The following is a 13,230-nucleotide window of genomic DNA, read 5'->3' as shown; positions in this document are numbered from 1 at the left end:
ATGACGCATCAATTTGACATGTAGTGATTCGAGGTATCCAGGGAGGCACTGGCGAGTCCTCCATAATAGGAGGATCGCTATGATCTTCGTTAGTTTCCTTCTTTTCATTAGCCTTCCTCCAACATTCGGCTTTGAGAGACACGTATTAGAGAGTGTCAATCAGGGATACGACTTTTTCATTAAAGAGTTTGTCGTTCCTCGCCTTCCAAATGTACTAATAGATCTATGGGAAAGTATCGAATTGTGGTCTCGATGGAGCCACCTCTTTTCTCTTCCAAAACAAAAAGTTCATGTTTTGCTATATAGATGTACTCGGGAAGTAACTCCGAAGAAACGGATAGTCCGATAAAGCCCAAACATGCAGGGCTGGAGGACATTCAAAAATAAAATGATTAATCGACTCCACTGGACCAACACATCTAGGACAACTCCTATCGGTGTCCAGGTGTCTATAAGTGAGTCTCTTTACTTTCATAACACATCCAGAGATAGCTTGCCACAAAAAGTGTTTCATCTTACTCAATGCATTTATCTTGCAGCAAAATGAAATCATTTATTAGTGTGAAATGTTGCTATTTTACTATTTTATGCATAGTATCATTTAGACGCAGTTAGGCTGGAGTGTTTTTTTCGTTATGTTATGTAATCTTGTGTTGATATTATTTTGTTTACGAATTAAATTTATGGGGCTGAAACCGATTAAACTGGTTTGAGTTTGATTTTTCTAACAATTTATCTTATAACTTTGACCCAAAAATCAATAATCTTAATTTTATTTCAACTTTTTCATTAAATTAATTTAAATTTTCTACTAGATGCACGTTCTCGCTCACTTATTTTAAAAATCAATTATGAGAGTACACAATGAAGTAAGTAACAAATCAAATTAATAGTAATATATCATATACTAATTTGGAACTTAGATCACATGTGAAATTGTTTCGTTAAATTTTTGTTCATTTACGTTTATCGCCTAATCTTAGATGAGATTTCTCTTTCCCTTGTAATCGAATTGTAGCTGTTGATATGGTGTGTTGGAAATATATAAAATATTGTAGAGTTTCGAGAGGTCAGGAACCTTTTTTTAATCATTTTTGGAATTTGATTCTTTTAACTTATCGCCTAAGTGTAAATATGTGAATCTGACATTTGTCTTTATAATGATAAATGCATATATATACAGTGAGAAGAGACTATACTATAATAGTGATAATTTTACATACAAGAAATGTTCCAATGTTTCCTCTAAATAAAAGAAGTCAATTGCAAAAGCAGTACTACATAAAACAACGTATCAATAACAAGCAAGAGAGCCCTTCTCGGAAATGTTTCCTCGGTTTTTATCCCCTCTAGCCTTCGGTTTAAGAAGCAGAGAGCCCTTCTCAGAACTGTGCACCTTCTGTTTGGGTATTTCAAGCCTGATTTTTATCGTATCTGCAACTCCGTTATGTCACTGATTGTTGCTTCAGCCTAGCCTTTTGATTTATCCTCTAGTTTTTAGAGGTGATGCGTGTTAGATGGTTGGATCTTTGGGTGGTCTCTGCAGGTTCATTTCCCTCCGTGGCCGCGCGTTTGGTCTCCAGCTATCCTAGTGCTTGGTGGGTCTTCGATCTTCTCGGCAAGCTGGAGTCCATCAATGGCTTGCAAGTGCTTGTTCTCAATGTGTTTTAAACAGCCTCATCTCAGCCCGTTTTACGGTTTTGTTTGACCGTAGCGTATGTGTTTCAGTTATAGGAAGCCTTCAGGTTATCTCTCCCCTCCCCTCTCAATAGATTAAGATCAAGCCTCGGGTTAGTGTGTCGAATACGACCTTTCTGTATCCCCGTACTGGTCAGGGTCTGGCAAGAGAGACGGACTTGCGCGGTTACCCTTAACTAGTTGGTATGTTTCGATTTCTAATTCTTGATAGCCGGTAAGAGAAAGATAGTGTTGTGTGGATCAAATAGCTGTGTGTCGGCGTGGGTTTGAAAGAAAGTATATTTGCAGTGATCGGCGAAATTTTGATTTGGTCGGCATTGTTGGCCGCGAACTTCTGGTGATGACGGGAATTGATAACGGGTCCCCGAACCTTAGGTTTTCGTGTTTATGTTTTTGTCTCCTTGTCTCCTTAGGTATAATCCTAATCTATTTGTGTTTATTCGACGACTAGCCGGACGTCTTATTATGGGGGTTAATATTTTAATTTAATATATTTATTTTATTAAAATAGAAGTCATGACTTTTTTCATGTGTAATTTTTTAATTTGGACGATCCTTTAGAAATTTTATTAAATGTGCTTTATTAAAACTAATAAAATATAGAATCTTTGAACTACTTTAATCATAATATTTTTGATATCCTTTTATTATATATATATATATTTAAAAACTGTTTGAAAATATTTTAACAGATCTTAATTTTCAAAAAATTATATGTAAATATTTTTACTAATTTCATAATTAATTTTGAAATATTATTATACATTAATATATTCAGTTATCGTATATAAAATAAAAAAATAAAAAATATATTAAATTAATAACTTTATATATATAATTAATTTAAATAATTATAAATATTTATGTTCAAAAATATAATATGTTGGTAAGACTGATTAACATTAGAAAACTATATGATACTTGTATAAAAATTAACATGTAATTCATTAAAGCTAATAGTATATTTTCATTAAATTTTCTCCATAAAATATTTGTAACTACTTTCATCATGATATATTTTCTTTTAAAATATATATATATATTATATATATATATATTTAAAAATTATTCTAAAAATCTGTTGATAAATATTTTAACAATATTTTAATCTTCAAAAATTTTATGTAAATATTTTCACTAATTTGATAATTAACAATGAATTACTATTATGCATTAATATGTATTCAATGATCGTTTATACAATGAAAAAATCTATCATATTTTTCTCTATTTTATAATCTTAATCAATCATATTAAAATAAGATTATTATATTGAACTAAAAATGATAAATGTATTTTTTTTTTTTTGATAAAAATGATAAATGTATATTAAATTGGTAAATTTGTAAAATTTACTTTCATAAATATAAAATATTCATTTTAAAAATATAATACGATGAAAGAAAGACTTAACATTAGCAAATTATATAATACATGTATAATATTAAAAAAATTATTTATACAATAATATATTATGTAAAACGAATAAATTAAAAAATATTGCTAAAAGGAAATGGAGCTTTGAATGATAGGTCAGATTTTGCATAAATTAAATACAAAATAATTTTCAAATATATTGTTTCATGCATATATTAATTTATTTAATAACTAAATACAATTGAAATAAGATAAATATATAATAAGAAACAACAAATACATATGACGGTTTTAAACAATTGATTAACTACAACATATGAACTATAAAATTATTAAATTATTGTATCTGAAATAGTTATATAAATATTTAAATATATGATTAATCTTTTAAAAATGTATACTACTAAGGGTTGAAATCGATTGGCCCCCTGGACTGCATAGACCCACGATTTTTTCCTCCAAACTTCTTGCCTCATCAATTGTCCCCCTAAACAAATAATTTGATCAATTTTCCACAATTTTAAACATATTAACCAAATCGCGTTTACAGACTCAAATCGTGATTAAGAAAACACGATTTGGCAATCAATGTGATTTGAGTCTGTAAACGCGATTTGGTTAATATGTTTAAAATTGTGGAAAATTGATCAAATTATTTGTTTAGGGGGACAATTGATGAGGCAAGAAGTTTGGGAAAAAAATCGTGGGTCTATGTAGTCCATAGAGCCAATCGACGTCAACCCTACTACTAATGATTTAAAATAAATATCTACGTATATAAAACTGAAAACAAATATCGGTGCAGTTCGAAATCTATTATATATTATAAAAAGAACAAGCTAGAGAGACTTTGATCAAATCGTGGACGCACTTGTGCACTTATGGGGGACACGTGCCCTCATCTCTTTGTTTTTTTTTTCTTTCCAATAATTTACATAGGCATTTATGTAATGCCTCCAACCTCAAATATTAAACATAATGAAAAATTTATTTGTACCCCCATCTAATATCATCCTAGATCATCCCCCCGCCTAACATCGGTTCGAACACCAGAACTCTTGAGTTGGAAGTCATGTGACCTAGCCAGCTCAACTGAGTCATGAACTCTAAACCTGGTTCTTTGTTGACCAACCACACTGGGTGCAATATTAACAGCCAAATCTCCCATTCCCTTCAAATTAGTCACACCTCTGAAGATAACATATAAGATCCATGAAGCAAAGCGTATGCGTCTCCAGCATTACATGTCAACTGGCACGCAAGGGGATGAGAAATGTATATGGACAACCTAATCTCACGATAGTAACAAGAGTGTTGGACAATCAGTGGCGGAGCCAGAAAACTTTTGTATTGGGGTCGTAAAAAAATTCAAAAACATAATTTATAAACCATAAAAAGTTACAAATATACTTTAGGCACACTTCCTGTTTATTGAATGTAAGAATTTATTCAAACCAAAAACATGTGTACAATGACTGCTTCTTTGTTTAGAGTGTTTTGTGTTTTTAGAGTTTTTAAGAAAAAACATAGCAACAATGAACGAAAATAGAGCTCAATCTCTATCTCTAAAGTCTTCTCAAACCGAACCACATGACTATAACATTTCTATTCTACACACATTCATAGCTTGAAACTTTTTTATAACAGTTTTATTGGCTAAAAATATAGAAAATCAACCTAAAATTTAACTAAAAATAATTATAGAGCAGGAGTTGGAAGTCCGCCTTCGTCTTGTGTTCCCGAGAAAGAGGAATGAATTTTCTTTTCTTTTCTGAGTTTACTTTTTTTTTATAATGTTTATATATTATAAATTAGTTGGACCTATTAAACTAACATATTAGTAAAGTTTAAAATAACAAAATGTATTTAGGAATTTTATATTTTTGGGTAATTATCAAAAAATGAAGTTAAAACTAATATAAATCCAAAATTTTAAAGATAAAAAGTATAATTATTTTAGTTGTATAATTAAATTTTATCTTCAATGTTTTGTAATTATTTTTGTGGGGTCAAGATTATTTTTTTTAGTAGAATCAACACAAATTATGCTTAAAACAAAAAAAAAAAGGTCAGCTGACCCCCCTCCTCTTATGCTGCATCCGCCCCTGTGGACAATGGCCTTCCAGCTGCCGCCTTATAGCTGCAGCTATTCATTGCTTGTTTAAAAAAAGACATCATATTAAAAACTGAAAATTATATAGTCTATCAAAAACTGACAATGGTTAGTGGAATGACGCTATGCTAAATTTCAGCAACAAAAAACTCACCATGACTGGCTAAGACCCAAAACATTCCACTTCTAGAACCGGTCTTGGGCCAAGCCAGATAAAATATTTGCTTTAAATCTCCAAATTTTTTGAAAAAATTATATATAAATAAGTCTCCACATTTAAAAAATAAAATTTTAAACTCCCAAACTATATAGAAATTTTTATTAAACCGTCTATAAACCCCAAAATCTCAGGGCCTACTTGTCCACTCTGGCCATGTCCACTCCACATCGTCTTCGCCTTAATCTCCAATCCTCTTGATGTCTCCTTCATCCATATCATCCAACCAACTCCAGTCTCTGCCGCCAACGTTCCTAGAAACCATGAGACCCAATCGTCTCTTCTCAGCAATCGTACTAAGGATCACTATTAATGATGTCAAGCAACTTTTGCATGCATAACAGAGATACTTCCAGACTTGGTTCAGTTCAACTGATTTCTATTCGTATATACAATGTATTCTTTGGGTAATATTCTGGCTGTTAAAGTAATTGGGCTTCCAATACACTACCTAATTATAATTGGGCTGTATCATTCACTTTCATTATTTAAATAGAAAGCCAGATCTAAAAGCAATATAAAGAAAGACTAAAAATTATAATGAGCGACCCATATGTTTTGTGACTTGTGCCAACTCTGCAAGTTCATCAACACTATATTTAAGAGTTTGGCACAATAATGAAAGGAAAAGAAAGGATAAAGAAGCAAACACTCACGTTCCCCTGAAACATGCATGGCGAAGATATAAAGCATCTCCTGAATCTTTCACCGACTCAACCACATCCTCATGCTTCTTCCTTGAATTGACGTCAGAGTTCCTGAACAAAAAAAATTATAATGCCAATCGCATTTTGTTAGCAAGTTTACGTAATTTTATTGAAAAATCAGATAACTAGTATATAGCTTCTGAGTAGGGATATCCCAGTTATGGAAAAAAGAATTTGAGTTGTGGGTACCAGTCGTATACTCTTTATATTCTAAAATAGTTTATGCTTTGATATATTAAACCATCAAAGACACAAAAATTAAAATATACATTTTAAAAAAAAATAGCATTAAAAATATAAATTAAAAATAATTCAACCAATCATAAGAAAAAACAGCGTTGGTCACACAATTTTCATTAAAACTAAAATTGATAATAAAAAATATCAAAACATGTATTTTGAAATATCAAAAAATTTCAAAACAGCATGTGTCTTGGAACGGATTGAGTATGTTGTTTGTTTAAAAGTTAGTGACCAGTGTAAAAAATTCCAAAAATAATTGCAAAAGTCTACAGATAGATGGATGTATTCCAGATAAAAAAAAATCAAAGATGAGAGATTTTTTTTATCAAAGATGAAAGATACATAGAGTGTGACTGTATGGTTGTTCTAGCGTAACAAATTATGCTATTTATGTTGTTACTCCTATTAACGCTAGAATATTACCAATCAGGTAAAACTTTATTTTCGTTTATTTACTCCACTTACTGTTGAAACAGAGAAAAAGATACACTTAGGCTTTGACTGAATTTTTTTCTCTAGTTTTACTCTAGTTTTTATCAGCGTAATATAAGTTTACTCTGAATTTTTTTCTCTCTCTTCGTTCCACCCTTTTAGTTTTCCTCTCTTTTTCACCATTTTATTTACTCTGTTTTACTCTTAAATTTATCAGTCACACTCATAAATACTAGCTATTCCACTTGTAAAAATAGAAGTATGGTAATCACTGATGATGGGACGGCGTTGTGATACGTTTCTGTCAGCTTAGCGTACTTAAAACTTATTTTGCCAAGTAAATACCCCCTAGTGGTCCACTTCACTGGCAATCATATAAGTTTAGGTACTTTGATATAAATCAAAGCTGGACTAGCTAGATGAGAGCGCCATCAAACACCAGGTCAGGGCTCAGGTAATTAACAATGATTTAGTTCAGATTGTTACCTCGCATCGACTTAAAAATTGCCTAATTGATATGATTCAGTATTTCTTATATATCAATTTGTATGTAGCTGATAGAGTTTGAGGAAGACATAAACCTCTCTCTTCAAAACCTCTCTCCTCAAAACCTCTCTCTACAAAGTTTCCAATACTTTCAACAGCTCTTGCTTCGGCGTCCGGGCCTCGCCGGCGTCGGAGGCTCCTTCACCCTCTACCTCTCTTTTTCCTTATTTGCTAGCTTCCTTGACCTGAACCTCGTCAATATGTCTTTGGATCTCTGCGGGTGGCTTGTTTTCATCGTAGGCGGCAACTGCTCATGAGGTTTCCGCGGCGGAGGAGGCTGTTGTCCCAGTGGAGTCCAGACGAGACGAGCTCTTCCGGTTATGGGTAGTTGGTCGGCTTTTTGGGTTGTGGGTTTCGCTGGCATCGTTTTCCTTAGATCTCCGGCAGCCCACTGGGAAAGGCGGCGCGTGGCTTTTCGGGGAGTCTCCACCAGTCCGGATCTGTTATTCCTCTCCGACTTTTCCTCGTTTGTGTTTTCCGGCGGTGTGGGATGGTGGCGCGTGCTGTTTCCCCTTGGCTTGGTCTCTCGTCTAAGGAGGCGTTCGATAGTCTCCACTCAGGAGGTTCGGAGTGGGCTCTCCACAAAGGTGCGTGCAAGTTCGTTTTGGTTAACGGCGCGTGTCGTTCCGACGAGTTTGGTGGCGGCGCGTGTTGCTCCAGATCGGAGTTCAGGGGCGTGTCGTCTATGGCTCTGTTCCTCTCCCGTGTTTGGGGCGATTCCTCCTTGCTTCTTCTCCGGCCACGGCGTTCCAAGTTTGCTTTCGGGGTGTTTCGTCGCGAAGAATCACCGTCGAAACCGGGTCTCCTGCTCTCGGCTGTTCCGTTTCAGTTCTCTTTGCACTCGACCCGGGTTCAAGTCGGTCATTATCTCTGGTTCTCAGTGATTGGCCATGTCGAGTCTTCATCCTTTCCAGTTAGTCGCGGCTAGGAAGAGGCTCGGGTTCATGTGTGGAACATAACATCCCAGCTCCGGTGGTTTTCTCTTTGCGCCGGTGGTTGTGCTCTTCCGGCTTGCAGCAGGTCTCGGTTATGCATCCTTAGGAGTTCATTGCTTCCTTTCAACCTGTTTTCGCTCCCTGCGTTTAGTAAGTTTTCATTTCAGTTATCGGAATTTGTGCTTCACCTTCAAAGAAGAGCCCTTTGGTGGGTGAGTTTGGAGTCGGCATTCCCAATTCACTGTGGGGTTGGGCGTGGTATCCGGGTTCAAGAGGCGTTTTCTTCCATGGCTTTGCTCGGACAGCTCGGGTTTTAGCTGATGTATGGTGTTTCGAGGATAGCACTTACGTTGGTGGGGATCCGGTACCTTTCGAGTAGGCTTAGAGGAGCGGTTTTTGTATGCCGGAATGGTGGGTTACGCCTTTTTCTGATGTAGCTCTAGGTGAATGAGATAGATTTGTTTGAGGATGGCGGTTCACCTCAACGGTGTGATATGTCTTTGACGCCGAAATTCTAGGTCAGTCGGATCAAAGAAGGAAGTGTCGGGTGGTACTTGGATCTGTGTCGGTGCTGTTTTGAGGGTAAAATGAAGATGCAGTGGTCGACTCCACCTCGGTGAAGTTGACATTGTTGGCCGTGGATCTTTAGCGAGGATGGGAGTCATACCCGATTCTTTGAGCTCTAGATTTTTTCTCTTCCATTGTATTTTTATTTTGATTCTCCTAGAACCTTAGTTATAAGCCTAATCTATTTTTAAGTTCCTCTGTTTATCCAACGACTTACCGGAGGTCTGTTCTGGTCCCCGTTTCGGGTTGCTTATTTAATATATATATATATATATAAAAAAAAAATTGTATGTAGCTGTACTACAGCAGCCAAGTTGTAAGTACGTCAAGCTTGTTACTGATGATGAACGGCATGGTGTACGTTTCTATCGGCATAAGTGTACTTAAATTCATTTTCCCAATTAAATACCCCTAGTGGTCCACATCACTGGTGGCAATCATATAAGTTTAGGTATTTTGATTAAAAAGAAAATCAAAACTGGACTAGGTAGAGATGCGTGTCATCAAAGACTGCCACTAGTACTAGGTCAATGCTCAGGTAATTTAACAATGAATTACAACTCACATCGATTTAAAAAATCCCTAATTGTTGATATCAATTTGATGCGACTATTTTACAGAAGCCAAGTTGTGAACACGTCAATCTTGATATGTCCTTTATAAACGATACTCTTTTGTATATACATATAGAATATAATAATCCTCCTCGAAGCCCCAATCATATGTCAAATGATATGTCATTAGAGTTCCAATCATATATACCAGTAAATCCTTAAATCCATCTCCTTGTTATATTTTTTTTGTTTTCAAGTGCAACAAAACCTCCAACCAGATAAAATATACTCATCATACTTGTGGTCTCGTACAAACAAACAAAAATACTTCATGATTTTTCAGATATACCACATTTTTATAAAATAACTCATAATAACAAATAAAGAAACAAATAATCGTAATATCACCGGTGTGCGTGAGCTAGTATTTTTTTTTAAAACACTTTTTTTTAAACACTACGTGAGCTAGTATTAGGGGTCGGATTTGTTGCGTTTCTAGTTGATGCCTCCTTGGAAAGAATAGTTTAAACAATGTCTCAAGTTTTTTTTGTTTGAGCAATGTCTCAAGTTTTAAGGCAAAGGTTGATTCTGGATTAAGGGAAGAAATTAAAACCGAAAACCTAATTCTTCTTGAAAAAAAAAGTAGTTTAATTTAGTTTTTTTTTTGGAAAAAAAAAACAAGTCTAGAAGGCAACAGCAACAAGTGTAGTTTCTTGACAACTAAGTGTGTTGCTGAGTTATTATATTAAAAAAAAAAAAAAAAAAAAAAAAACGCAAATGTGTATAGTTGTGCGCGTACGACGCGGTTGTTTTGTCTTTTTTAAATATAAAAGATAATTAAAAGTGAGTCCGTGTAACTCATCCCCTCATCATCACATATATCTATATAAAGAGGTCTTTCTTTCTCTCAAGTCATCCATTGCAGCTCTCAAGAACAAAAGAAAAAATCAGAGAATTCCAGATCCTTCTTCTTCTCTACAAATCACTCACCTGATACTCCAGCAAGACTTCCGAATATAATTGATAATGATCTCCGTTGTAATCATCACTGGTCTACTAGTGGAGTACACAGCAGCTCTCGCAAAACTCACCGCAGGGATTATTCCGAGACGGCAAGGAGACAGCAACGTAGTACGAGTTGGTGGTTTCGTCTTGTCTTGTCCTTCTCCGTGGAGTACTAATCGTTCGTCGCCGATACCAGACTTTTCTTCTCATCTAGTAGATTTCTGATATGTGACGACTTTTAGAGATTTTTATTTTGGATTTTGTCATCTTTTTTTAATCTCTTCTAGAAGAGTGACGGCGGAGATTTTTCCCTCGAGTGTCTCTATGCCCTCTCTTCCTCTTTGTAAATCTGTATCGAAATATAATAGAAATTCACTAGTAAAAATCTGTAGCATAGCCACTGGCTAAATTAAAAAAACCACGATTTAACCACGGATAGCCACACTTTAAAAAATAGCCACGATTATATAGAAACTGTTGTTAAATTTAGCCACATTTTAGCCACGAAATCAAACGTGGCTATTATAGCTACGATTTAGCTACGAAAAATTAATGGCCAAAAACTAGCCACGCTTTTGCCACATCTATTACAGTGGCTAGAGTGTTAGCCACGGTGTAACCACTATTTTTCGATGGCTATGTCGAAAACCTTAATTATATACCCTAAACCCCAAACATATACCCTAAACTTATATTTACGTACAAAACAATATATATGATTAAGATTTACCTAATTTACCTGGATTTAATATCCAACACTTATTTAAACTTCCAAAATTTATAAATAATTTAACATAAACATCAACACTTTAAAACACCAAATCTTAAACTTATCACCCTATATTATAAACATTCACTCTTCAACTCAATAGTTTCAAACTTCATTTTCAAACTTATATGAAACCCAAATCTTAAATATAAACTATAAAATTAATCTTTTCAAAAGTTAATCTCAAACCATATACTTAATTCCAAATCTTAGCTACAAACAACATACTTCAAACTTAGTCTATATCACAAAACACTAAGCTTAAATTTTGAATAACATATAATTCCTATAAGATAAATATATCTCAAACTATATACAACATTTCAAATTTTACAATTACAAAATAAAATAAAATTATGATATCAATTTATTTAAAACAAAGATAATTTATATAATAACTATAGATAAATCAAAGGGAAAAGGCAATTAATTGTATTGTTTTTTTTCAGCCATTGATTGATTTTAATCAAAGGCTCACAATCAATCTTCTGTCTATCTGCGTCCTCCTTTCCTATTGGACAATCCATCAAAATTGGGATTATTATTTCTGGCCATTGATTAATTGTAATCCAATGGCCAACAATCAATCTTGTTCATTTCTCTTCCTCTGTACGCCTTCTCTCTCTCTTTCTTCTTTTCAAGCCGACACCATCTCCTTCTTCGATGTCTTCTCTGTTTCTCTATTATGGTTGTTTGAGCTCTAATTGCATCTGTTTGTGTTTATTGCAGAAGAGGACATACAGAGGAGACAGAGAGAAATATATTAGATGAAGGCAATTGTGTTGAAGTGGAGAAATCAGATTCGGAGGTGAAGTCTCTGAACGGCGAGGATTGGTGTGGAAGAGGCAAAGATTGTGGTGAGATAACGAAGTAGAAGAGGAAGAGGCGAAGGTTGTGGTCGATCTGCACGAGCACCGAACACCTGAGGTGTACATCGGATTTGGAAAGATGACGACGACGGCGTGAGCAGGTCCAAGCTTCGGCGAGGAAGAAGCTGGAAGAGAGAGAGAGAGCTCTGAGATGTCTGGAAGACGATGACGATGGAGGCGAGCAGGTCCGATCTCCGGTGAGGAAGCAACGATGACACAGGAAGGAGAAGTGGTGGAGTGGTCGTGCGGCGGTGGGGTGGTGGGGGTGGTGCGACGGAAAAAAATATATATTTATATATATATATAGATGTATAATATATTAATGTAAATTTATTTACAGATTTTGTATTTTATTAATAAAAATTATTTTGTTTTGTTTTCATTTCTGTTTTTTTTTTTTTTTTTGTTTTAAAATAGCCACTGATATGTTGATTAAACCGTGGCTAAGTATAGCCACGAAAAAAATAGTAGCAAAACCGTAGCTAAAATAGCCACGAAAGTGCAGTGGCAAAACAGTGGCTAATAGCCACGAATAGCCACGGTTTTTTCTAGCCACGAGGCTATAGCCACGGTTTTTTTTCTATCCATAAGCGTGGCTATTTTTTGTATAGCCACGATTTTAAGCCGTATAGCCACAGTTTTGTAGTGGCTATGCGACAGATTTTTACTAGTGATTTTATATGATTTTGATGAACTCTTGCCATTTACTTGTGTGACGTGCTTCAAATTTTTATGGCGTCAAAAGAAGAAGACAAGGAAACAGAGAGAATAATATTTTTTTCATATTTGAGATAAGTCGCCTTTGACTTATTAAGTTCATAAAATGTGAGAGTAACAAAAGTAGATGAAACACAGAGTAATTGGGAAGAAAGACAAATAAAAATGGATGATTGGTTGGATTTTATCTCTTTAATTTAGTTTTATTTATTAAATCAGTAAATTTTATCAATTATATTGTAAATTTTTTTTTTAATTAAAATCTATTTTCAGTTTCTATTAATTTTTACCAATTGTGTTTTGTCTTTATTTTTAAAACTACACCAAAAAAGTAGACCAATCTTTTTTTACGTATTTTAGTAAAAAACCTACATCTTTCTTACATAAGCCGTAGAATCTGTAAAATGAAAAAAATATATATAATATCAAATAAATTAGATAATCATAATAAAAAATATTTATAGATATTTAATTTAATTCT

General features: G+C 34.3%; 1 protein-coding gene across 1 annotated transcript; it reads left to right on the top strand.

Moving 5' to 3' along the window:
• The first annotated feature begins 10,301 nt into the window (after positions 1–10,301).
• LOC103834798 lies at positions 10,302–10,707 on the top strand. The gene has a single exon (XM_009110882.3). The coding sequence runs from the start codon at positions 10,416–10,418 to the stop codon at positions 10,617–10,619; it is 204 nt and encodes a 67-aa protein (XP_009109130.1). The 5' UTR covers positions 10,302–10,415; the 3' UTR covers positions 10,620–10,707.
• Positions 10,708–13,230: the final 2,523 nt, after the last annotated feature.

This window comes from Brassica rapa, chromosome A08 (assembly GCF_000309985.2).
Source record: "Brassica rapa cultivar Chiifu-401-42 chromosome A08, CAAS_Brap_v3.01, whole genome shotgun sequence".
In the NCBI taxonomy this organism is placed as follows: Eukaryota; Viridiplantae; Streptophyta; class Magnoliopsida; order Brassicales; family Brassicaceae; genus Brassica; species Brassica rapa.
Note: the sequence above shows the minus strand (reverse complement) of the source record. Positions and strands in the feature narration are given on the sequence as shown.